General features: G+C 33.4%; 1 protein-coding gene across 1 annotated transcript; it reads left to right on the forward strand.

Moving 5' to 3' along the window:
• Nucleotides 1–2,179: 2,179 nt before the first annotated feature.
• Nucleotides 2,180–22,521, forward strand: LOC146141568 (putative E3 ubiquitin-protein ligase makorin-1). The gene is made up of 12 exons (XM_083389512.1): nucleotides 2,180–2,431; nucleotides 3,829–3,954; nucleotides 5,415–5,471; nucleotides 5,942–6,027; nucleotides 6,545–6,659; nucleotides 7,023–7,125; nucleotides 10,151–10,240; nucleotides 11,447–11,571; nucleotides 14,034–14,144; nucleotides 17,172–17,322; nucleotides 19,650–19,866; nucleotides 21,032–22,521. The coding sequence occupies exons 1-11, from the start codon at nucleotides 2,370–2,372 to the stop codon at nucleotides 19,860–19,862; spliced, it is 1,239 nt and encodes a 412-aa protein (XP_083245638.1). The 5' UTR covers nucleotides 2,180–2,369; the 3' UTR covers nucleotides 19,863–19,866; nucleotides 21,032–22,521.
• Nucleotides 22,522–25,127: the final 2,606 nt, after the last annotated feature.

Genomic DNA, 25,127 nt, shown 5'->3' on the forward strand with positions numbered 1-25,127 from the left:
CGCATGCTTTGTACTTACGGCTGCTGTTTCGCTATGTTCTGCAGCTGGAATATTTAGAAATAAACATAAGAAGGATTTCCGTGTAATTTTCTGAAAATTCCTAACACAGAATTAAGTGAAATCAACTTGAGCTATACAACTATGTACCTAAGAGCAAGAACTTTCCGTCACATTACCCGGAACCTTGAACTGAGTTTACTACCAATGGGCAGCGGCATAACTGGTGTTTAAAAAGCAGTATAAAAACAACTGAAGTGATTAGCGGATCGTAGAAGTATTTGCGACTTAATTGTCAGTTAATAAAAGCGCAATGTGGCTATTAGGGGAGCTACCATTACACACAAATGCCATACCTGTTTTTTTATGTTTTCCATTGCATTTTCTGATGTTGTATACTTGTTTTCTTTCGTATTACAAGAATTTTGTCGATATTGTATTATTGTTTGTGCAAATTTAAGAAGATGGGTTGAATAGCAAGTCGAAATACAGCAACGCTTTGTTCAAAGTTTAAGATAGCGTGATCTACCTTTAAAGTAATATTTATTTAAAATGATGTTGGAAATGAATAAAGGGGGGAATGTTAGTACAGCAAAGTAATTTAGAATAGGCCTATATGAGCATAATGGCTGGAGGTTGTAGATAGACCTAGAAAGAATACCAAAGGCCTATAGAAGTAGGTAACATTTGACAAGGTTGAAAAAATTGCTAAAAAGATATTCGAACGTTCAAAAATCTACCTCCTTCTATATTGACTTAGATATTCCTACTATGAATGAATGAAAGACACACACAAACATATGTGTTTAATAACATCTGTGATCTAGCCCCTCGGAAGTTGCTTTATGACCAACGATTACGGCTTCCGTATCAATAGTACACCGAAAAGCCATCGCAGACTCGCCGAATCTGTCGATCTATGATGCAAGCAGAGCAAGCCAGAAAAACAACTGGCCTGCATAGCTCAGTTGGTAGAGCGACGGTCCCGGCTTGACCGGAGGTCGTGATATTCCTACTACGTCTAACTAAAACCTCCAACATTTAAAATTACCTTGCTACTTTTAGATCCAATTACGTTCTTCGAAACAAATTATTAAATTGATCGATTACGTTGTAATTTGGCCAGCGTTGCAAACGATTTTCCGTCAGGGCGTCGACCCAGAAATTGCAACTTGGCAAATATATTGCCAGTTTGAGGCACAACTGGAAACGGATTAACTCCAACAGTTCTGTATGGCAGAAGTGCAGTCGTAAATCGTAGGTGATAACTTCTGCACCGTCGCACATGTTCTACGATAGCATTGGCGCGAGGAAAAAAGGTGGGATTTGTTATCTTGAAAAGGATGCCCCCGTGTCAGATGACCCACAAGGTTAAAGGCCTATTTAAGAAAGGAAAAAAAGGCTAGCTGAACACAGTTCAAAAACTAATCGTTTTTAAAACAAAGCCTTGAGAACAATGTCTGCGTCGAACTTTAAAACTGTTTGTAAATCTTTAGAGCATAATGGTTGGAGGTTTAAGTTAGAATTGGCAGGAATATTAAAGCCCATATAGAAATAGGGTACCTTTTAAACACCCGAATAATTCTAAAGGTATCCGAATAAAAAGATAGCCTACTGATACTTTTATATGGCATTTTATTTTTGCACTATTTGTTAATTTCATAGGTTACAATACATAATGGTTGTTGATTTTAGTTGGACTCCGTAGAAATATCAAAGCCCATACAGAAGTAGGTAACATTTTGAACGCTTGGAATATCTCTATTCTTTTTCAAAATTATGTACTTCTACATGGGCTTTGATTTTCATCTTTGTATACCTTTAATGGGTATTGGACTTAGCATTACATTAGCCAACATAAGAATTTTCAAACCACGTTTGAAAGCGCTGACAGTGTTTTGTTCAAAGAGTTTACTCTTTGGTTTTGTTTATAATAATAATAATGAAATGATAATAACTGATGTTGCGATGTTGTCATGCGTTGCGTCATCAGATTATTCATGCGTGGCCTCTTTTCCGGATTATGACGGCATAAAGGTTGTGATCAGTTTGGTCAGTGAAGTGTGTCAGCTGTTAGTTAGATGTTGTTGTTTTCTGTCGTGTAATCGTAGCTTGTACGTTTAAAGTTCGAGTTAAGGCTAGATTTAAATCTTTATTTTTATGTTTTTAACGTGTAGATTTTACGTAAACGTGGATTACCATTATCTAGTCTAGTTTTCTGCTGTTTTTTCTTCTACAAACCCACAAAAGATAGAAAACCCGTTAAAAACGAAAAGTTCGTTTGCGGCCGTTTTTCTGTGCCTTTGCTGTTCGGCGTTATTTTGCTTCGACTTTCCCGTGACAGCTGGAAAAAAGCATAATTCACCGTGAAAATGGCGTCACAACAGACTGCCAGGCCCAACAGTGAACCGTGGACCCAAAAGATTCTTTGCAGGTATGTTGTGATCTATTTGGCAGAGTTGTGATTTTGTAGTCAATTGGAATTTGTTTATTTAATGTAAAAAATTCAAACTAGGTGTGAATAATCCAATTTGGCGCTGGTCTAGAGACTCCTATCGCTTTTCAGGGCGCTGCATCGATTTGATACGTAGAACGTAATGGAAACAAACTGTCTATAAATAAAACAGTCAAAATGCAAAAAAAAGTCATTTGCAATGCACATATTTGGGTTAGGGTGAGTCAAGCCTTATGATTAATAACAAATATAATCATACTTCAAAAAAAAAAACACACCTCAACGCTAACATACAAAACCGACACCAAAATAACATGCGTTGCAGTATGCAGTATTTGTAGACTGTTTTATTGCGTTACTTTCTATCTACCAAATTTTATTTATTGTATTTAAATGAGTTGTTAAAAATTAAATTGCAAGGGAGAAATAAATATGGTAAAACAGCGTGGTCCAACTTCTTTTCATCGCGGTCCAATGTTTTTAAATAGGCATTCTTAGGCTTATTGCTGGCAAATATGGCCTATGACATATATACTAAAATGTACACCTTTGTTCAGCCACGTTAGTTGTAAAATTATTTCAACACCAAAATTTTGCAACTTCATTACCTTGAACCTTAGGTTTTGCGAAACTGGTTAAGTTTTAGGCTAGGTGTGTAACTAACAACAAAGAAATATTGTTGAACAAAGTGGTATTGTTATGCATCACAACCATTTCACAAATGTTTTATCAATTACAATAACAAAGAAACAAAAATTGAAATGATATTGCTAGATTGAAGCAAGACTGACTATCAGTTTGCTTGCCAAAAAAGCGAAACTCGCGGGCACAAGTGCAGTTGGACCACACTGTGGTAGAATAATAATAAAACTTGACCCACCCAAATACAAATATTGTTTGCAATATAAACCCCCATGATTCTAGACCAGTGCCCAAAATTTTTGAATTTGTGTATTTTATTTAATTTATTCATAAGTCAATATGCTATCATTTTCATTGTGAGTTGTTATCTAGTTTAACAGGCATCTTGAGTTTTTTTAGTATTAAATTGTTATTTTTTTGCTTTAAAGTTTATAGAAATTATTAATAGTTTGTTGTGATTGATCTTAAATAAGACTATAGTTTTAATGTGGATCAACTTGTATCATGTATATATCCAAATATTTTTAACAGTGTAAGTAAACTTTTTTGAAAATGACAAACCTTATTCATTAACTTTTAGTGCATCATAGAACACATCCATTTATTGTTTTTAACTCAAATAACAAATTTTGAAATAAAAAGAATCATTTTATATACGTATACCTATATACGGCAGTGCCACAGTAGCATCAATTTATAGAGTTTTGTTTTTGCACAACCCTGTTTTTGTTCAGATATCATCTTCACGGAATGTGCAAGTTTGGTTCGTCGTGCAAATACTCGCACGACCGGAAAGATCCGCTAGACATGGTTTGCCGATATTACCAAAGTGGAAACTGTGTTTATGGCGACAAATGCAGGTAACATATAAATGTTTTTATTAGAGATAATATCGGCCGACATTTGGCTTCTACTGATATATCGGTATCAGTAAATGTAGGCCAATATTTTAGTACGAAAGTATGATATAATTTTTCCTGTACAACAAACAACTTACCTATTTTTTGATCAAAAAAATTTGGGTTTTAGCATCACGCCAAGATAATGTGCAAAATATTAGTTTAATACTAATCAATTAAGGTATAAACTAAAACGTTCTTTTTTATTTTTTTATTTTCAATGATATTAAGTTGTAAACATTTTTAAGGCATATAAAAAATCGGAATCTGGTATTGCATATATTGACACTGGGAGACTGATGAAATACAAAAACATTTCATGGACCTTATTGTATTCCTATACCAACCATCCAAAAATCTTTTGGAATAAATGGATTACCCAACAACATGTCTTTAAGTTGGAGTAAATTCCAAGGCTAGAGTGCTGTGAACTGCTTTTGACGCTTTAGGCCAAACAGACTTCCCAAATAGGGCTTAAACATGCTAACAAAGCAAAAAAAAATAGAAAAAAATATTGCATTTGCTCAGTTAATGTTTGGCAAAACCAACTGCGCAACTGAAGCTGAATTTTTTATTATTAAAATTATCAAATCCAATACAGAAGTAAATATCGAATAACTCTTTATTCACATATAAAACGATACCCACTTTTAGTATGGGCTTTGATATTCTAACTAAACACTGGTATAGAGAATGGGTAAAGCAAAATTATGCATTAAATACCTTTTCAGAATATTATTTAGACAAAGTGTCCACAATCTATTCCACATATTCTCAATTATTTTGTCTTTGATTAGATGTAATTCAGGAGTTGTAATTTTAATAGGTTTAGTAACCCTTAAGCAATTTATTTAATAACACATTTCCTGCACTGCTCTTTACAATGAGCAGAAGATAAATCTAAGATAATCTCTGAAAATTATTTGTGGATCAATGGTTCAAAAGCATATGTTTCGAAAAGTGCACCGTGTGCCCCAGTAGAAGAGCACTGGCTTAGAACCTTAATATGGAATAATTGGAATAAAATTTTAAATTTGCCAAGGTCGCAATCTTGCATGCCCCCCCAATATTTAGAAATATTTTACTCAATAATTTGATTTTATATGCCAGTGGTTTTCAACCAGGGTTCCGCTAGTAGAGTCCAGGGGTTGTGGAATTTCTAAATTGTTTAGCTAATTGAGGTGTGTTTATTACACTGGGGTTCCTCGAGCTAGTGGAATGTGTCCATAGGGTTCCACTTCAGCAAAAGGGTTAAACAGCACTGATATATGCAAATACTAAAACTGTGAAAAAACTAGGTCCTTATATTTTGACAAGCACAACAGTCGGTTTTAAATGTAAAGTTGTCACATAAATGTAATTTTAGCATGTCAAGTCATTATGGGGTTACAGTATGATTTAAATACTTTTATATTTTTTAGGTATGATCACATTAAGCTGGATAAACCCTCAAAACCACTCCCAGAACCAAATACAAGGTAAGCTCGCTACTTAAAAGAAATAAATCTACTTGGGTAGAGTATGCACGGATCCGTAATGCAGCTTAATAATAAAAGTAAAAGCCAAAATGTTGAGAAATTAACATCAACCTGACGTTTTGATAAACACTTCATCATCAGTTAATGTCTTTTTCAAGGTGATGTCAATAAATTTACTTGACCTTTTTGAGTTTGACATAATTAAGAAAATAATGTATTATAAAAGCATGTAATTGTCAGTAATATATATGAGAGGTGTGTTATGTAATAAATAACGATTTCAGTAACAGTTATACCTTTTTACTCTGTAAACTGTACAGCCAATGTCTCATTATTACAATGTCATAGTGCACAATTTTTTTTTGTACATTACATTTCAAATATTCAGATATTGCCACTGTATAGTGGTGTTAAATTAAATTTTGTTTGATTTGATTTACTGTTGATTAATCAGTGACATATTTCAACAGTCCCGCAGTGCTGGAAAGCAAAACAAATGACGTTGATTGGGTCAATGCTTCAGAATTTGTCCCTGGAAAGCAATATTCAATGAGACGTAGGTTAAATTTGTTTTTCTTTTTTACCAAAAATTAAAAAATATAACATAGATTGATGTTGCAGTAGGGCCACTTAAAAATTTAAATTTTAGACAACCAATTTTTCCTAAACCTTTTAGTATGATGTTAAGCCTGAAAAACAGGTATAAAACATAAAATCGTGTCTTTAAATTTTACAGAAATATATATTTAGCCTTTTTCTGTACAATATTTTTTTTAGTGTGTGTTAATACAATTTTTAACTGATAATTGTAAGTTTGAACGGAGCAGTATAACACCCTACGATGTCGTCAATGTCTTCGTTGATAATAGTTTTTTCCATTTTCAAGTAGGCAAAACTTAGAGTGTATTCTACCATTACAATCATATAGACCTCTTTTTCCTAAATATGAACGAGGTTTGGTCATATTAAAACGGTTATGGGTCACAGCCTAAAATTTTCAGTTTGCTGTTCTTCGAAGTGCTTCAAATTTATCGTGATGTCGTTATTGTTAATGCTGTATCATTTTTAAACAGATGAAAGCACATATTGCAGTGCTTTAAAAACTGGAATTGAGCCCCAAGAAAGCCCTTCGACCGTTTCTGGAAAAATCAATGAAATATGTCCCTATGCTCTTAATGGTGACTGCAGGTAAGGTTTGCTAAGTTAAAGGTTTCAAAGGTAATCCAGGTTTTCAAAATATTGATATTATCTTGCGTCTATTAGGCTGACTAATGTTGGTAAATGAAAGCAACATTTCAACATATTTACAGTCTTTTATACATTTGTTTTTTTTTGTTGTTGTTTTTTTAATTTTTTTATATATTGATATTAGCTTGCGTCTTTTAGGCTGGCTAATGTTGGTAAATAAAAGCAACATTTTGACCAGATTTAACAGTATTTTTTTTACTCATTTGTTTGTTTGTTTTTTTTTTAAGTTTTAAAAATTTTGTTTTTTTAATTTTCCTTTTTTTTGAACTCAACGGTATAAACTTTTTTTTTATTGCTTTTCAGCAATGGTGAAAACTGTGCATTTGTTCATGGATTACTGTGTGATATGTGCGGCTTGAATATTCTGCACCCAACCGATGTGCTACAACAAGAAAAACACAAAGTGGTTTGTAAAACGACAAATTATTTACAGCAGTTGTTTTCAACCTTTTGACACCAAAATAATATGTAGATATATATTTGCCAAAAATAAAAAATAAAAATAATTTTACTGACTGATAACCAAATTTTGAAAGGATTCTTTACTGAGTCAACTAGGGCTACTAATAAGCCACACTTACAAAGTTGTATAATATTATAAAAAGTGCTTTAATTTTAAGTAATCAATTTAAACATTTTAGTTCAATTAACTATTTTAGCCTAGTGCTTTAGTAACCTTTTAGCTGGCTGAAGGTTGTAGCACAATGATAAACAAAACCCATACAGAAAGTCAAAAATGGCAGCATTTTGTGAATGTTAAATTATATAAATCTTAAAATTATAACTGAAGGTTGAAGTTAGACGTAGAATAGGGTGGAGTGAAAAAAATAAAAATCACTAATTTAAAACATGTCCCCTCTCAATAGTTGCCTTTGGTCCTAAAACTAAGTTTAAAAATGTTTTTTGGAAGTTGCCTTGAATACTCGGGTGACAACCCTGACGCAAAGGTCATGTAGGGGTCAAATCCCATAAAAATGCCACAACTCTTTAACCTGTGGTGCTAGAGAGTTAGTTTTGATGCCAAAAGAAGCAGAATGTGCACTTTCCTATCTGTCCTAAAAGAACTATTTGTCCTAATTTCATTAGATATCTGGTTATTTTCATAAAATGTCATTTTTGGTTCAAATATGAATAAGACATAGGATTATGCACAGTTTTACATCACAATAACATAATCACAACACAATAAATCAGCATAATGAGTATAAAATATCTCTAACCAATGAAACACACATTTGAGAGGTTTTAGATGAAGCACCAGCACAGGATGGTAACAGCAAACAAATACAAAATTGGGTTTCATAATATGAAATTAGCATAGACGTTCTGCCAGTTTTATGCAGGGAGAAAATGGCATCAGCACGAGGACCTAAGATTGGAATTGATTTTTGGTATTGTATCCAGGGCTGGGGAGCCACCGTAAAATAGCATTAGCTCCCGCTCCAGCTCCGGAGCCATCAGGCACTTATTAAATGGCTCCGGCTCCAGCTCCGGAGTAGTAAAACTCATATCCTTTGGCTCCAGCTCCGGCTCCATATCCGGTGCCACCAGTCACTTATTCAATGACAAGTTTTAAAAATTGCTTTTGGCTAACTAATGTTGGAGATCGAACAAAATATAATTTCTTAGCTTTAGCACCACAAATTGAAAAATGGCTTCAGCTCCACAAAAATAATAAAAAGGGCTCCGGGTCCAGCTCCAGCTCCACAAAAATAATAAAAATGGCTCCGGCTCCAGTTCCACAAATGTAATAAAAATGGCTCTGGCTCCAGAGAAAATGCTTAGCTCCGAGCTCCAGCTCCGGCTCACCAGCCCTGATTGTATCGCTTCATCAGTTTTCGTGACCGAATCTTTAGCCTGGTCAGGCCTTCACGTCTTTCGAAGCCAGCTATTGCTAATTAAGATTCGGTTACAAGGTGTTCTTAGGTCAAATACGACCTATATGTGCAGCATATAAATAACCTTGGGTGCAAGTTCGAGTGTTTTGGAAAGTAAGTCTTTAGAAACGCCACAAAACTGCCTGGCCATCTAATACGGCTAAGTCGTCGACTGCAGTAGTGAGTACAAAAATTAAATGAACAATTGAATTCATTCGACCCGCCGCCTCTTTGACAAACTAGATACGAGTCCATTTCAAATACTTTTTGACTATTTTAACTACGTAAGTGCGAAAAAATTTCCAGCTTCGCGCGAATCATCTCTCTACGAGTCTACGCCCGGCTTGTTTTCGTTTTGATGCGGTCTTTTGAACTAGATCAGCGCTTCGTTACCGTTAATGGAAAACTTATTCAAAAATATTGGACATATGTATTTTTTAACATTTTGTATTTCTGGCAATGCAATAAAAACAATTTAAAAGAAATGCAGGTATACCTAAAAAAAAATCGCGCTCGCTTCGCTCGCCCTGACTTAGAAAGGTTAACAAACACTAAACGAGATCAAGTATTAAAGTTATCGCGTTTACATAAATAAAGCACCATAAAAATTAAAGCGTGTGCAATATGTTTACTATTCGTATTTGGTGGAACATCATGTTGTCAGGTTTGGCTGTGTTGGATCATGGCAGAAATCATTTGAACACCCCTGGTCTACGCTATTTTAATATTATGAAACCCAATTTTATATTTGTTTGCTGTTACCATCCTGTGCTGGTGCTTCATCTGAAACCTCTCAAATGTGTGTTTCATTGGTTAGAGATATTTTATACTCATTATCTGATTTATTGTGTTGTGATTATGTTATTGTGATGTAAAACGGTGCATAATCCTATGTCTTATTCATATTTGAACCAAAAATGACATTTTATGAAAATAACCATAGATCTAATGAAATTAGGACAAATAGTTATTTAAGGACAGATAGGAAAGTGCACGTTCTGCTTCTTTTGGCATCAAAACTAACTCTCTAGCACCACAGGTTAAAGAGTTATGGCATTTTTATGGGATTTGACCCCTACATGACCTTTGCGTCAGGGTTGTCACCAGAGTTTTCAAGGCAACTTCCAAAAAACATTTTTAAACTTAGTTTTAGGACCAAAGGCAACTATTGAGAGGGGACTTTTTTTGAATTCGTGATTTTTATTTTTTTCACTCCACCCTAACGTAGAATGAATATCAAAGCCCATACAGAAGTAGGAGACATTTTGTAAACAATTAGAATAGTTCAACAGATGTTGAAAATTAACAAAGGTTTGTTGTAATAGCCATAGAATGCTACTTTCTTCTATAGGGCTTTAATATTTCTTTTACCTCTATCTACAACCTCCAACCATCTTTATTAAAAATTAAAAAAAATTCTACCAACTTCTGTATGGGCTTGCTATACATTCTACGTTTTAAACACGGTTGTGTAAGGTCTTGTAACATAACACCTCTATTCTGTTGTTTGATATGTATTGCATGACCTGAAACGAAAAACCTTTGTCTTTCAAGGAATGCTTTCAATACCACGAGGAAGATATGAAGGAATCATTCAAGATCGCCAAAAGCAGCAAACTGGTCTGTGGAATATGCATGGAAGTGGTTAGTTGAAACGTTTGTTGGTGATCTTTACTTTTCGTCCAATAATAATACTAATTTTAGCATCATAAAACTCAAGTATAGCTAGCTCAAAATGGAATTTACGCGTTATGAAACATGGAAGTGGTTAGTTGAAACATTTGTTGGTGATCTTTACTTTTCGTCCAATAATAATACTAATTTTAGCATCATAAAACTCAAGTATAGCTAGCTCAAAATGGAATTTACGCATTATTAAAAAAAAACCTAATCTTGTTAATTTACCAATTTTTAGTTATTACTTCAACTAATATTGTTATTGGTAAGATTTTTCAACAGAGTGTATACATCTGTTAGTTTACAAAAAAAAACTTGTACACATTCAACCTTAACCTTTGTCTTTTATGTACTTTAATCTTGTATATTATGGCAAATAATAATTTTACATATTATTCATTCGATGTTGGTTCTTTTCTTTTCGTTCAATATTAAAACTAATTTAAGCATCATAAAACTCAAATATAACTAGCCTAAAACAAAATTTAAACGTTATGATATTTAAAAGAAACAAACTAAAAAATTACTAGCATAAAACTGAAATATTGGGACCATGATACTAAAAAACCCTAATCACTGTCAAATTGAGAATGTTTTGGTTGTTACTTTAACATTTACTATCAGCGACACTTTTCCAAAGTGGGGTATAAATCTGTTAGTTTACAATAAATGTCTTACATATCTTTTACTATTTCATTATCATGTTGAATTATGGCATTTTTTGTTAATCATAAAATATAGAAAAGTCTTAGTGCGGTGGTAAAATCTAAAATATGCTACATAAATCTGTTTGTTTTGCTGTTAAATTGATAGAACATTTCATGGGTTGATTGTCTGGAGATGAATTGCTCACTTAACTGTCAAAATTTTTTTTCTTTCTGTAGCTTAACAATGAATGTCAAAGCCTAAAGGTCGAGTAAATCAACATTATCTTGATTAAGCTGTTTCAATGCACATTTGTATTATTATCAGTTAGTGTGACTGAAATATATCCAAACCTCACTTATAAAAGGTTAAACGCAATTCTAATTATTCTGAGTTGATAATCGTTTAGAGCTTTATCCTTTATTTTTTCACAACTAAATATTGATCCTAGATACTGCAAATCAGCTAGAGGAATAAAAAGCTAGAATGCCAAAGAAAAAAATGTAAAAATGTAAATAATGATTTTAGGTTTGGGAAAAGACGGAAAAGAAGGACCGCAAGTTCGGAATCCTGGAAAATTGTTGCCACACGTTTTGCCTGGACTGTATTCGAAGGTGGAGAAGTGCCAAAGCATTCAACAACACGGTCGTAAAGTAAGTTTTATACAACTTGTAGGGCAATCGTTACTTTTAACTGGGGTTTTTGTAATACTCTTTAGTTATTTGCTGTGTTATAAACAGGTCATTTTGAAATCCTGTTAAATCATTCGTGAAATAACATAAAGTCAATTTTTTTTAAATAACAAGTCAAGTCCTAGTCCTTTAAATTGATTTGTGTACCGAAATTGAAAAATTTTTAAAAAACTTTATAAGTTTTTGAATAGGCATTGAAATTATTTTATATCTAGCTTAGGTTACATGTTTAGAAGCAGTAAAACAACTTTTCAAACTATTTGTTATTGTGTTGAACATGTGAATTATACTGTTGTTTTTTTTTAATTATACTCAAAGCGTGGTGAGTGAACCTAATTTAGTCTTTAAATACCTTTGAAAAATTCTTAGAATTTATTTTATGAAATTATGTGGCAACCATGTTATTACACCCTTTAATCTATGGTATTAAATCTATTGGAAAAATAACATTTTTTTACCGGCAAGGCGTAACTGCAAACTTCTTTTACGTGAACACCAATCTAAATTTATTTTATCACTGGTTTAACATATAGAGAAATTTTTATTTTTACATTAAATTCAGTATATAATAGGGTTGTTTTATTAGGAACAGTGGTCCACTTAAACAAGTTAAATATAAGTGGTCTATTCGGCTGTGTAGCATACATTTTAATGAATAAAAAAATATGGTCATAAGACTTGGTCAATACTTTCTTAAAGCTGTCCATATCAACCCTTTATTTATTTTTTTTATGTCAAAGTCGAGCAATCTTTATAGTGTTTTCACACTGGTTTCAAATCCTATATAAAATGCATTGGCTCAAAGGTTGAATTAAATAGTTTCTTTTACCAGACAACTATCCATTGAAATTGCTTCCATTCCCTTTCATTTTCTTATATTTGACTTTCATTTCTATTTTCTGCAAGCAGGAAGTCTAACATACGGCAACAGTAATTGAAATTTTATTCAAAGAAATATAGTTATCGATTTATGATGTATGAACTTGGAAATAACATTGACCCTTGTAAGATAAATGTCTCTTGCAAGATATAAAAATACCTTATACCTTAGTTCGGAATAAGTAAAGCAGAACACTCTTGCAATGCTAGCAATCCAGGTAAGACAATATTAGAACAAAAAAAAGTTATTTATATGTATAAAAAAAGTTATTTATATGTATATATATTTCGCCAGCAAAATAACTTTCAGTATATTCTATTCGAATATATCTTTCAAGGTCTTTTAATAGTGTTTGAACTGAATTGCTAGCTTTGCTAAGTATTATGCTGTTATAGCCATTTAGTTATAGTAATTTGCCAACAAACCATTACATAACTGCCTTCAATATTGCTAGCTTGCCCGATTTCCTGAAACTATCAATCTATCAAAAATCTATTTAAAGTGATTAATTGACCACTGTTAAATTTAATGGCCTGCGTACACAATAGATTTTTTAGATGTTCTCTGGTTTCACTTACTTGAAAAACTGTGTCAAATTTGTTTTGTAGATTTATGACCTAAATCAACATTTTGTTTACGATATATACCAGAGAAAGTAGATTCCACAAAGAGTTAATTTTCAATGACAAAAAGCAAACCTACATTGTCCCCCAGTAAAAGAAAAAAAATACAAATAAAACTTGAGTTTCAAACACATTGTATGTTTTGACCTAGAATTCCGTTAATCAAGGTTTCTTTACCGATTTTTATTTTTTTTTGGACAAGGACTTGACTTGGACTTAAGTAATAATGTCAAATAACATCAGTTTAAAATAGGTGTTTTTATAGAATAGTTTTGGTAATAATTTTTGGTTATTTATCTCTCCTTTTGCTCATAATAATGATTTGCCTGCCATATGTTGAATTTTTGTTTTTTAGTTGATATACTTTTCATAATAGGAATGAGTTCATCAATTTTAATAGTTACGTTTTCTGTTTAAAGTCAGTATCTTGGCTTAGGTTGACCAGTCCTAATAAACAATTTATTGGGCAATTGATAACATTGACTGGGACTTTACTTACCAACAACACTATTTTCTACAGTCCTATTTAGTGATATCCAACACTTACAACTTAAACTGATACCAATGGTGTCATAACTATGCCTAAACAAACAGAATAGTTTGAAGGATAATTTTTCGTAGCTTAATAGGTCAATATTTTCTGTGGTTTGAGGAAATGTAACCGAAAAATCACTATATTAATTTAGTGTTGGATCGGCACTGATAACACCTTGATATCTGGCAAGTGGCAATACTTACACTTGACATTGGGTATCAGCTTTGATCCGATATTATTAGACATCCCTAGTGCTAATAATATCCTCACTTCGAATGCATCATATACCTAAGTCTCTCTATGCCCAAGAGCATTGAAATGTTGCACAGCATTATATCCTGCTTTACGCCACTACTCTACTTTCAATGTTCATTTTAACACGCAGAGCTTGTCCTCAATGTCGAGTGTCGTCGTCATTCGTAACACCAAGTGAAACCTGGATTGAAGACCAAGATGAAAAACAGAATCTTATCAAGGGATACAAGGACCATTTAAGGTGATTTTTTTTCATATTTCATAAGATTGGGTTTGGGTCTGTCGGACACCAACAATTTAATCATAGCATGTAAAAAAACAGAGCTACTAGCTTACAGAAGTGGTTGGAGAAATTTGTAAGACTGTTTCGCTATTTTAAAACCGGCAATGCAAAAAAGTCATTTCGCCTGGCCAGACATGTCCCTCTGTAACTGAAACATACATATACACAATGCATATTATTTTGAGATGAAGCCCTTCTGGAGTTGTTATGGCCAATGTTAACTGTACACATTGTATGTTGTACAAGATGCCTTCAGAAAGGCTTACCAAAATCAGTCAACCTAATTAGGATTGTAAGCGAGATCAGACTAGAAAAACAACTAGCCTTTGAGGTTCAAACTTACAGCTCGGTCATACCTTTTTCTGATTCACAAAATTTTGTCTTTTAATATTTTGGTTTTCAATGTTTATAGTGATTTCTAAATTTCAAACTCATATTCAAAGTGATCCATCAAATACATGTTTAGTTGATGTTTATAAACAATTTATAAAAAAGTAAATGCAATTATAACATTAAAAATAGATATTGTCTTATTAGTCTGGATTAACTGTTAATTATGTAAAGTGAATATACATACAAAAGTAAGCACTTATTTTTTATTTAAAACAAATACCTTTTTGGAGCATGACGATTGGAGGTTGTAGTAAGACGTAATAGAAATATCAAAATCAAAGCCCATACAGAAGTAGGTAGCTACTTCTGAAAATATCTGTGGTATTTTTAAATACATTTTTAATTCGTAAGTTTATTTTAGTAAAGCACTAATCTAGGCTGTGCCATATGTAATAAAAAACATCCATAATAATGTTTACAAATGTGAATCATGCCATTCTACTTACCTCAAGATATAATACCAGATTATAGTTATCCTATTGCAATGTAAGACTATTACTTCAGCCCTGCATTAATATTTATTAAGAGGGCTAAAGCTTATCCATTGTTTTATTAAATTGAATTGGATTACTGGAAGTTTGTAGCATAATGGTTAAAGGTTGTAGTAAGACACAAGAATATCAACGCCCATACAGAAGTGGGGAGCACTTCAAAAGTTTTGAATAAATCTTAATTCATATGTAAGATTTTCAGATGTGTGTATGGGCTTTGATATTCTTACTATGTGTTACTGGAAGTGATTTTTAAGTAGAATTGCTAGTTTCTCTAGTACATTAATATATTTCAAAAGAAAAAAGTTCCTATAGAATTGGATCGAATAACACTTTTCGACAAAAAATAAGTTGCTTTTTGTCTTTTGCTTCTTATTAATCTATTTAAAGGGCCGTGTTTGTCTAATTCTAATTAGGATAATCAGGTGGCACTATTTGAAGAAAAAAAGCCTACTTCGACCTGATTAGGCACAGTTATGCAAAAGCTTGTCAAGATTTTAATACAATTTGTATTATGATGCAATTTGTCCGGCAAACTAAAATGCTGAGTCACAATGTCCAGGTCGCATGTTTGCATTCAACACACAGTGACATCATGCAACATTTCCGTTTAGCGGCAGTGAGAAGTTGGTCGCAAAGTTATTGTAACACACCTTTGTATTGTAGGTGGCTTGCATGTATTTCCTGTTGAGTAGACTATGCACTATTTATAAGTTAAGGTAAAGCAATGACTGTTCGCATTAAAACTAGGCCACATACAATGTGTTGTTGAATCTTGCCAGCCTTCTGGTGACAAGCATTTTCGGCTCAAATTATTATATTTTTTACACCACTCTTTTTAAATGCTTTGTTTGCATGATAAATGTAAACCTTGCCATGCTTAGGCGATGAATAATGGGGTTATCAAGCAATATAGTCATCTATAAGTCAAACATTTGAATAATAACAAGAATAATATAGTCTTATACAAGATATGAGATTGACAATGTACAAAAACAAACACATTTGTTTATAACTTGTTTTGCAAAAGTCTAAATCAATTTTTTTAAAGGTTTAAAATGGATAAAATATATAGTAAGAATATAAAATCCCATACAGAAGTAGGTATCATTTTGAACGTTTTGAATAATCTTTATTTATTTTCAACATAATGATACCTACTTCTGCATGGGCTTTGATATTTTCACAAGGTCTTACTACAACATATAACCATTATACTCAAAAGAACAAATATACCTATTTAAAAATTTTCAACGTTTTTTTTTTTTGAACCAATTTCTTCAGTTTTTTGGCCGATTCTTTGGTCCACCTAATGTATTCTGCCATGCTGTTCTTAGCCTAATTACATATGTTAGTAACTGACTGCCAACCTAGTAATTCTATGTCTGCTTGGTGATAATCAAGTGAGAGAAACCACAAAATTGTACTACAAGGCTCCTTTGATGTTTACAGTTTACAGGTATTTCTTATTGCCCTTGTCACATATTTATCAAACCTGCGAATCAACTTCTTTTAAAAATTCACCTTAATATGTACCATAGCAATTTAGGTGTTTATTACTTGGAAAAGTTTGGGGTTAAACTTTATGTTAAATTCTGATTTTTAAGGACCTTGTTTATACATGCAAGAGTGCAATCTGTTTTAGAAGTTAAAAAAATAATTTACTCCATATGTGTGAAGTATTTTTTAATCATTTAGACATATTGTACAATTAACCTAATCTCATTTTTTCAAATCTAGTGGTCTACTTTTTGATATTTTTATTTTTAGTTTCATCCTATGGATGAAAATTATTTTAGATTTAATATAAAAGTGTATTTAGTTTTAGTGAATAAACATTAATTCTTAAGTTTTTCTTTCTAAAAAAATGTCAAAGCCAAATACGCCGGTCGTGTGAATAAACACCATATTAAAAAAACCTGTCCGTAAACGCTTGTGTCATCACAAGTCAATGTGAACTGGCTGCATTAACAAATGATGATAATACAAGTGCATAACAAAACAACTTTTATTTAACTGTTTTGTTTCAGGATTTTTAACAGATAAATATTTAAAATTTAGTGAAAAAAATCCTAATATTCTACATTTTTATTGTGTTCAGTGTAAAGGCTTGCAAGTACTTCGACAAGGGTCGCGGAAAATGTCCGTTCGGCGCCAATTGCTTCTACTTGCACGCTTACCAGGATGGCACCAAACAGGACAGAAGTAAAATTAAGACACGCACTGTAACTGGAAGCAATGGTAGATCCAGGGTAAGTTTACTCAAACTTAAAAAAAATTATAATTACCTTTTGAATTTTTTGCTCCATGAAATTGATTTTGGCGAACTTACAGGACATTGCTTTTTTGTTTTTCTTCTTTTAGTAATATGAATACAGTTAAATAAGGTAAATACAGTTTTTTTTTTCCAACTGATTATGGTTCACATTTTAAACAAAAATGTTGTTATTTGAACTTATAATATGTATGCAGAAAAACCTTTATTTCTAACATTTTATTCACCGAATTAAACTGTTACGAAGCATGGCATTGTTAACAGTAATAAATTAGGCATTGCTTCTCAGCTGTGCAATACATTGGCACAGCTCAAAAAGTCCTTATACAATTCATCAAACCTTTTGTTATGTGCGTTCAGTCGTACAGGGGTCTTTAAATAGTGTTTGAATTTATTTTGTGTGCAGCTTTAAGTTATGTGTTAGGTAAGTGCCATTAAGAAAACACATTTTTTTACTCTTTTTCAAATTATATTAGCAAAAAAAAACAAGTCATTTTGAAATGACCTAATTAAGTGCCAGCCAAGCCATATGTAAAATAACACGAAAGCCAGTCAATTTCAAGTCAAGTTCTTGGCATAAAGACTTTTTTTCACTAAATTACACATTAAGCTATTAAAAAATGCATGCGATTATGAGCAATGACTGATTAATATATACCAAAAACACAATATACATCAAGAAAAGTGTTTTATGTAAAAAACTAGGATAAATCCCAATTTTAGGGAAAAAATGCCTAATGAAAACACCTAATTTCAACCAAAGTCATTTATCTAACAGACTTTATGTCAATTCATTTGAAAACAGTTACTTAAGTGCATTCAAGTCATTACAACAACACTTCCTTACACCCTTTTGCCAAAAAATAGTTCACCATTTCTCATAGTGGCAGGATATATGAAACAAACATTTAATAGAAACGACAGTTGTTAAATGCGATTGCACGTTCTATGCACACGTATTGCCCTGAATAGCTATTACTTCTAGCACTTCCTATGTAATGATTGGTGGCAGCTGTTCGAGGTTAAACACCGGTTATTTACAATAAACAATTAGAGGAAAGGGTTATATATCTCAAATCAGTGCAATAGTGTGCACAACTGTTCAAATGTGAAGTTATATGCCTCAATAGAAAACCTAGTTTGTTATTCCGTTGATTTTATTTTTGAAAGCATATTTAAACATATCTTTTTTCCAACACTGATTGAAAGTGAAAAAAGGCGTACAAATAAAAACACTGTGATGACGGGACATCTTGAATCAAGCACATTTTAGTTTTGAAAACAGTTTAAAACAACGGTAACAAACTATACAGCTTCTCGGAAAAAAAAGCTAAAAATTGTTAATTTAAAATACAACTTTATTTCAATACTTAAAGTTGCGATTGTTGGACACAGTTCGTTGTCCTGGGCCAATATTTTAAATGAGAGAAATTTTAGCAACATGCTTATCTTCCTATTTTTTTTTGACTTAAATGCACTAAACCGTTAAAGTAAGTCGTTTGTTTAAATTACTTAAATCTATCGTTTTAATAACAGTGACTCAAATGCACTCAAATCAAATCATTTGTTCAAAAGTCACGTTAAGTCACTTATAACAGTGACTTAAATGCTCGTAAGTAAGTCGTTTGATGACTAAACCCAAGTTAAATCTCTTTCTGTAATAACATTGACTTAAGTGCACTTAACTAAGATATTTGTTCAAATGACTTAAATCCGAGTTAAGTCTACCCATTTAACAACAAAAACAAAAAAGTTCACTCCAGTCAAGTCATCCGTTTAAAATACTTTACCCGAGGCTGAAGTGCACTCAAATCAAATCCATTGCTCAAAAGTCAAAACCTAATAACATTGACATAAGTGCACTCAAGTCAAGTCATCAGGTTAAAAAAAACTACAAGTTTACCCATTTAATAACAGTAACTTAAGTCCTATCCAGTAAAGTCGTTCAAATGACTTAGCCAGATTAACTCTATTCATTCAGTAACAATTGCTTAAGTGCACTCAAATCAAATCTATTGCTCAAGAGTCAAAACTTCCTCACATTGACTTAAGTGCACTCAAGTAAGTCATTCGTTCAATGACTTAAGCCAATTCAAGTTTACCCATTTAATAACAATATCCTAAGTGCACTTATATAAGTCCTTTGTTGAATTTACCCATTTAATAACAATTTCTTAAGTGCACTCATATTAGACCTTTGTTGAAATGATTTGAGCTAAATGTCCATCTATTTATTAACAGTGACTGAAGTGGACTCAATTTAAGTCATCACAACACTTAATCTTCCCTTAATCCGTTGCACAGTCGATCGACCCGAGCACAATCTGGGAGTTCATAGACGAGAGAGACGGTGACGTTGCCGACCCGGAAACATTGCTCAGCCTTCTGCAGGACGACATGGACCTGTTTGACCTCATTTATCTGCTCGGTGACGATTCGATGACGTCAGAGGATGACGACAACTTCTCGATGGACTCGAACGGATTGTTTGGTGGCTGGGTGGACTCGGACGATTAGCCAGGTCAGTTATGGATAGTTAAAACCGGGACGGTCGAAAAAAAAGGTTAAAAAACATGAACTTGAACCCAACTCTTGAGAAAATAAATTTAATTTTGCTTGTCGCTCCACCGTTAATAAATCTTAAGACAATGACTGGAAGTTGTAGTTAGACGTGGGATGAATATCAATACCCATACAAAAGTCGGTAGTATTTTGCACGTTTTGAATAAATCTTAAGATAATGGCTGGAGTTTGTAGGTGGACGTAGAATGAATATCAAAGCCCATACATACTGCTACTTACTATTGTATGGACTACAACATCCAGCCATTATCTTAATATTTATTCAAAACGTTCACGAATTGCTAGAATATCAAAGGCCATACACAAGTAGGTAGCAGTTAGTAAACGTTTCAAATATATCTTTACGTTGAAACTAAATAAAGAGAGTTCCGTTCAAAAATGCTACCTACTTTTGTACAGGCTTTGTTATTTTGAATGTTTGTTGTCCGATTTTAAGTTGGTTGATAAGGTTTTTAGAAAAAAGGGCAACTTTAATTGGGTTAGCATACCTATGTATTTCACCTATCGCAAAAATGAATAAAGATATAATAGAAACTTTCACAATGTAACAAACCTATACTTTTATATGGGCTTTAATATTTTTACTGCGTTTAGCGACAACCTCCAACTATTACCCTAAGATTAGTCAAAACATTAAAAAATGTTACCTACTTGTGCATGGGCTTTGATATTCATTCTACGGCCGATTTGTTAGTTGATAAGGTTTTCAGGAAAAGGGCAAATTGAAGTTGGTTAGCACACCTATTTATTTCACCAATGGCAAAAATAAATAAAGATATGGTAAAAACGTTACCTATACCATTATATGAGCTTTAAAATTCCTACTACGTCTAACTACAACCTCCAACCATTATTATGTTAAAATTTATTCGAAATGTTTATAAAATGCCACCTATACTTGTGTATGGTCTTCGATATTTATTCTACGTCTAACTACAACATCCAACTAATATTATTTAAAACATTCAAAAATACAACGCACTTCTGTATGGGATTTGATATTCCTACTACGTCTTACTACAACCTCCAGCCATTGTGCTTCAAACCTTAATACAGTATGTTTCAAGAAATTGACAGCGTTTTTTTGTTTTTGTTTTTCGCAGGAGTCTCATTCCTTGTACATATAAGCAGTTCTTCTAATGTCGTGTGTGTCTTGTGCGTGAGTATCCTAGCGTATATACACAACAAAAGCAGCCGCCACGCCCCAAACCGGGCGGCCCCGCCCACAAACACCTGCCCTCCGTCAGCTCTCAAAAGCTACGCATAAAAAGAAAGAAGAAAACCCCGTTTTTTCGGGATTTTTCTGCTCAAGAACTCGGATTTGTTAAAACCCAGAAGGATTCGGAATCACAACTAGCCGCTAAAGCTACGAAAGTGCCGAGAATAAAGGATTTTTTGCCCAGTTTTTCTGTAAATACGTCGCCCCGTTTTATGTACATAGTCCTTTAGGCTTGGTGAAATAACCGCGGTCTCATTTTAAAAAACATACCTAAGCGACGAAATTCTTCCGATTTTTTTCTGGTTACGTCACTAAGCGATGACGTAATTGTCATGCATCATTACCTCTAACCGTTTCCGGCGTTATCAACAAATAATGCACCGCCTTTTTCGTTTTTAAATCTTTGTCAGACAATATTGTTGTTTTGCCCCTATTTAAGTTAATCTTTTAAACTGTTGTTTTAGCTATGAGAAAAAAATCGAGCCGCCGACTGAAAATCATCCTCTTCTATGCACTAAGTCACAAAAGGTCGGTTAAAAATCATTTATAAAAGTTTAGAGCCTCTTTTTTGACCATATTCACTCCTTAAGCGATTTAGCTTGGTCGCTTTAAAACAGCCGACTTTTTTAGCAGTTTTCTCGCTGTTACAAAGGTTTACAAACGCGGGGTATAAACCAGGGCTGCGGAGTCGGTTAGAGTCTGACTCCAGAGTCCAGATTTCACCCTAACAGCCGGTACACCACACATTTACATACCTAAAATAAGGTGGATATTCCGCAATACACTCAAGGGTGTCATACAACTCATCCACCCATAATACATGGTTAGAAAATATGTAAGAACATGCTATTCCGCCTTTCCAACAGTTTGTGGCCTAAAATCTAGTATTGCGCATGCGCACGTCTTAAAAAATCTGGTACTGCGCATGCGCACGTCGTACTCGGGACTTTGGCAGTCTTACCTCGTCTTACCCAAGTCCGACTCCGCAGCCCTGGTACAACAAAGGCTGTTTTAAAATCTGTCAAATAAAGACACTATTTCTTTTTACCAAGACACTATATAAGGCTCCTTTATTTCCTCATAAATGACACTGTGGACCTCAACACCGGCATTATTTTTCTTCTTACCGCAAAACTTCTCGCGCAAATTTGAAACGAAAAAAAATCGTGCCTTCCGCATATCTCAGTTCGCAGTTCTAACTTTTCCGTTTTAAAAAATTCATACCTCGATTTTTAAAGGGCGCTCCTAAAGTGTAGCCCCCAAAAGTCCGTGTTCCTATTCATATGCATCTCATCACTGATTTTTTTTCGCCAGAACTGCCCCTTTGATCAAACAGCAGTGCAATCTTGCAAATGAAAATTCTTTCACGAAAAAACTTTTTACATTACTAGGGTGTAAAATAGGGAAATTAAAATTAAAATAGGGAATTTTAACCATGATCAGTATTCCAACGCACCGATTCTACCTTGACGTCTAAATTTATCAAATAATATTTTAAACAGCAGGGCAATCTTGTAAATGAAATACTTGAAATACACAAAATAAAACTAGGGGTGTCCCATAATTTCAGTTACCCGATGTTAAGTGCTGGTATCGCTACTCGTCCGATACTAGGCTGGTATCGGTGCCGATCCGATATCAAATTAATAAGCAAATTTCCGGCATGATTTGCGTTCCAACGAATTTTTCGTTGAAAGGTAAATTTATCAAAAAACATTTCAAGGTAATTACTTGAGGTGTAGCTAAACCCCCAAACCCTAACTCCAATTTCGGTCCAAAACATATAAAATCTGTTAAGCGTTTTAATTTCGTCTATCTTGCTTATTTGGGCATAGTGTGTAATGGCGTCATTTACTGTCGGATAGATTCGGGAAACTTAGTTTTCAGAGCAATAGTTCTTAAACGTTTTTTGACGCGGACCCTTAAAATGTTTTTCTAGTTTGGGTGGACCAGGGTCGACATGGAATTTTTACGAGATGACGTCATAAATTTGCGTCATGAAACAAGTATACTTCAGTAACTTACTGTATTAAGTCTAATAAATTAAAAACTGTAATGGAGTTTAAGTCCATTCAAGGCAAAGCGTTGTTTTGAATATAAATATTTTATTTTAATAAATTATTTTTTGTTTTTCAAATTTCACACCAATACTTCTATTGGGCGTTAATGGGCCCCCTAAAACTAGTCTACATAGCCGCAAAGATTCCACGGACCCCAGTTTTAGAACCCCTGTCTAAAATTGCCTTTTCCGCTTGTTTGGTTATAGTAGTGACGTCATTTGGTATCGGATCGCGATAATTTGCGTGAAAATATCGGGTATCGGTATCGGGATAAATGAGTATCGGACATCCCAAGTTTAAACTTCGAAATTACGTAGCGCACAAAAATGTCCTTATTGAGCAAACTCTCTAGTATCCTGTTCGCAATTGAAAGCACGCTTTGGCAACCGAAATATTTCTGGTGCAAAATATTTAAGCGTCAAAAAAATTCCGCTCTGTAAAATTTCGTGTCGTCTCAATGTCGTCAACCCAAGTTATATGCAAAAACAATCTGTCGGTCGTCAATTAACAAAAACTTGCTTTTAATTATATCAAGGTTAACGTTTAGTTATTGTACTCGCCGTTAAAGCCAAGTAATACTAATTTTTTCTTGTATATACAGTTTTGCTGTTTTTATAGTTTAAAATTAGCTTGCATAACTACGTCGCCCACATATTTCTTTCTATCCCTATTTTAACGTTCGGTATCCACCAGTTTTGCATTCAAGTAAATTAATTATTCTCTTTTTTTCTTATCAGTGTTAACGCCTCCCCAAAATTGTCAAAAGCACGCACACCGCAACTATCGCAATTGATAAAAGTAGAAAAATTGTTTTGCGCAGAAAAAAACACCGATTATCTTGGCTCGTTTGTAAATATGAAGCGCAAAAATTCTTATACTCGGCGAATTCAAGAAAAAAAAATTTCAAAGAAAAAAAAAGATTTTTTTGGACGATTGAAGGTGTAGATCAAATGAAAGACAAGTTTGATTTATTAACACTGACGCGCAATCTCTGTCATATTTATTTACACTTGTTTCCCTAATCTGTTGCAATCCCCCTTCACGCAGTTTTATTTTCATATCAATCTTGAAAGATCAAACACTTCTTTTTTTGCATTTCTTCCACGCCTTCTATGACGTCAAACACCTTTTCTATTGTGACGTAACAGTGCGCGTCCAGTTGTCCAGACGATAAAGGCCAACGTTTTTGTTTAATTTTACAACCGTTTTACCCCTTTTATATTCAAAACAGCGTATCCTGTTGTACATGCGTTTTTTTAAAATCCCCACTATGTAATTTTTATTAAACTCTACCTTGTTCAGACCTTTTCCTAAAGTTTAAAGCGCCTTGATAAAATAAACCACTTCAAAAGGCGATTAACTATAATACGCCTGAAAATATCACGTTAACAGGCGTATAATGGTTTCACGTTGAAGGAAAGTAGTAAGGCATACGGTTTAAAGCTAAAACTGCGTGCTTATAGTATTTTCAACTTGTGTTCAAGTACGTCAGAATGTTAAACCTATGTTAGACATAGAGTTGCTGTCTTACACCAGTGTTCCTAAACTTTGTATGACCTAAATGCTAAGCGTAAGTATATAACAGCGATTCTCTGGCGACCCAATTACTTTCCGCTAAACTTTTGTAAGCAAACCAAGCATAAGACATTAAAATTAACATGTTGCAATTTATTCAATATTAGCCATGTCTTCGCATTCCTTTCACATTTTTTTCCAGTTTTGGACAAATCTTGCTCAGAACTATTTTGAGTACATCTAACCTTGCGAACTACTGCAGTCGGCAACCAATTGGTTAAGAAACTCTGGCTTATATATCAAGCGCCCCAAGAAAACGCCTTTTATCCATTTTCTACAAGCGTACTCTTTGCGCAAAACGGCTAAAAAAAAACTATTCACTTAAAGCTTAACTATAGCGTCGAG

This window comes from Ascidiella aspersa, chromosome 5 (assembly GCF_963924565.1).
Source record: "Ascidiella aspersa chromosome 5, kaAscAspe10.2, whole genome shotgun sequence".
NCBI lineage: Eukaryota > Metazoa > Chordata > Ascidiacea > Phlebobranchia > Ascidiidae > Ascidiella > Ascidiella aspersa.

Coding starts and splice junctions, on each gene's coding strand:
- LOC146141568 (XM_083389512.1), top strand. CDS start 2,370: ATGGCGTCACAACAGACTGCCAGGCCCAACAGTGAACCGTGGACCCAA. Junction 14,145..17,171: donor GGATACAAGGACCATTTAAG/GTGATTTTTTTT, acceptor TATTGTGTTCAG/TGTAAAGGCTTGCAAGTACT. Junction 17,323..19,649: donor GAAGCAATGGTAGATCCAGG/GTAAGTTTACTC, acceptor TCCGTTGCACAG/TCGATCGACCCGAGCACAAT.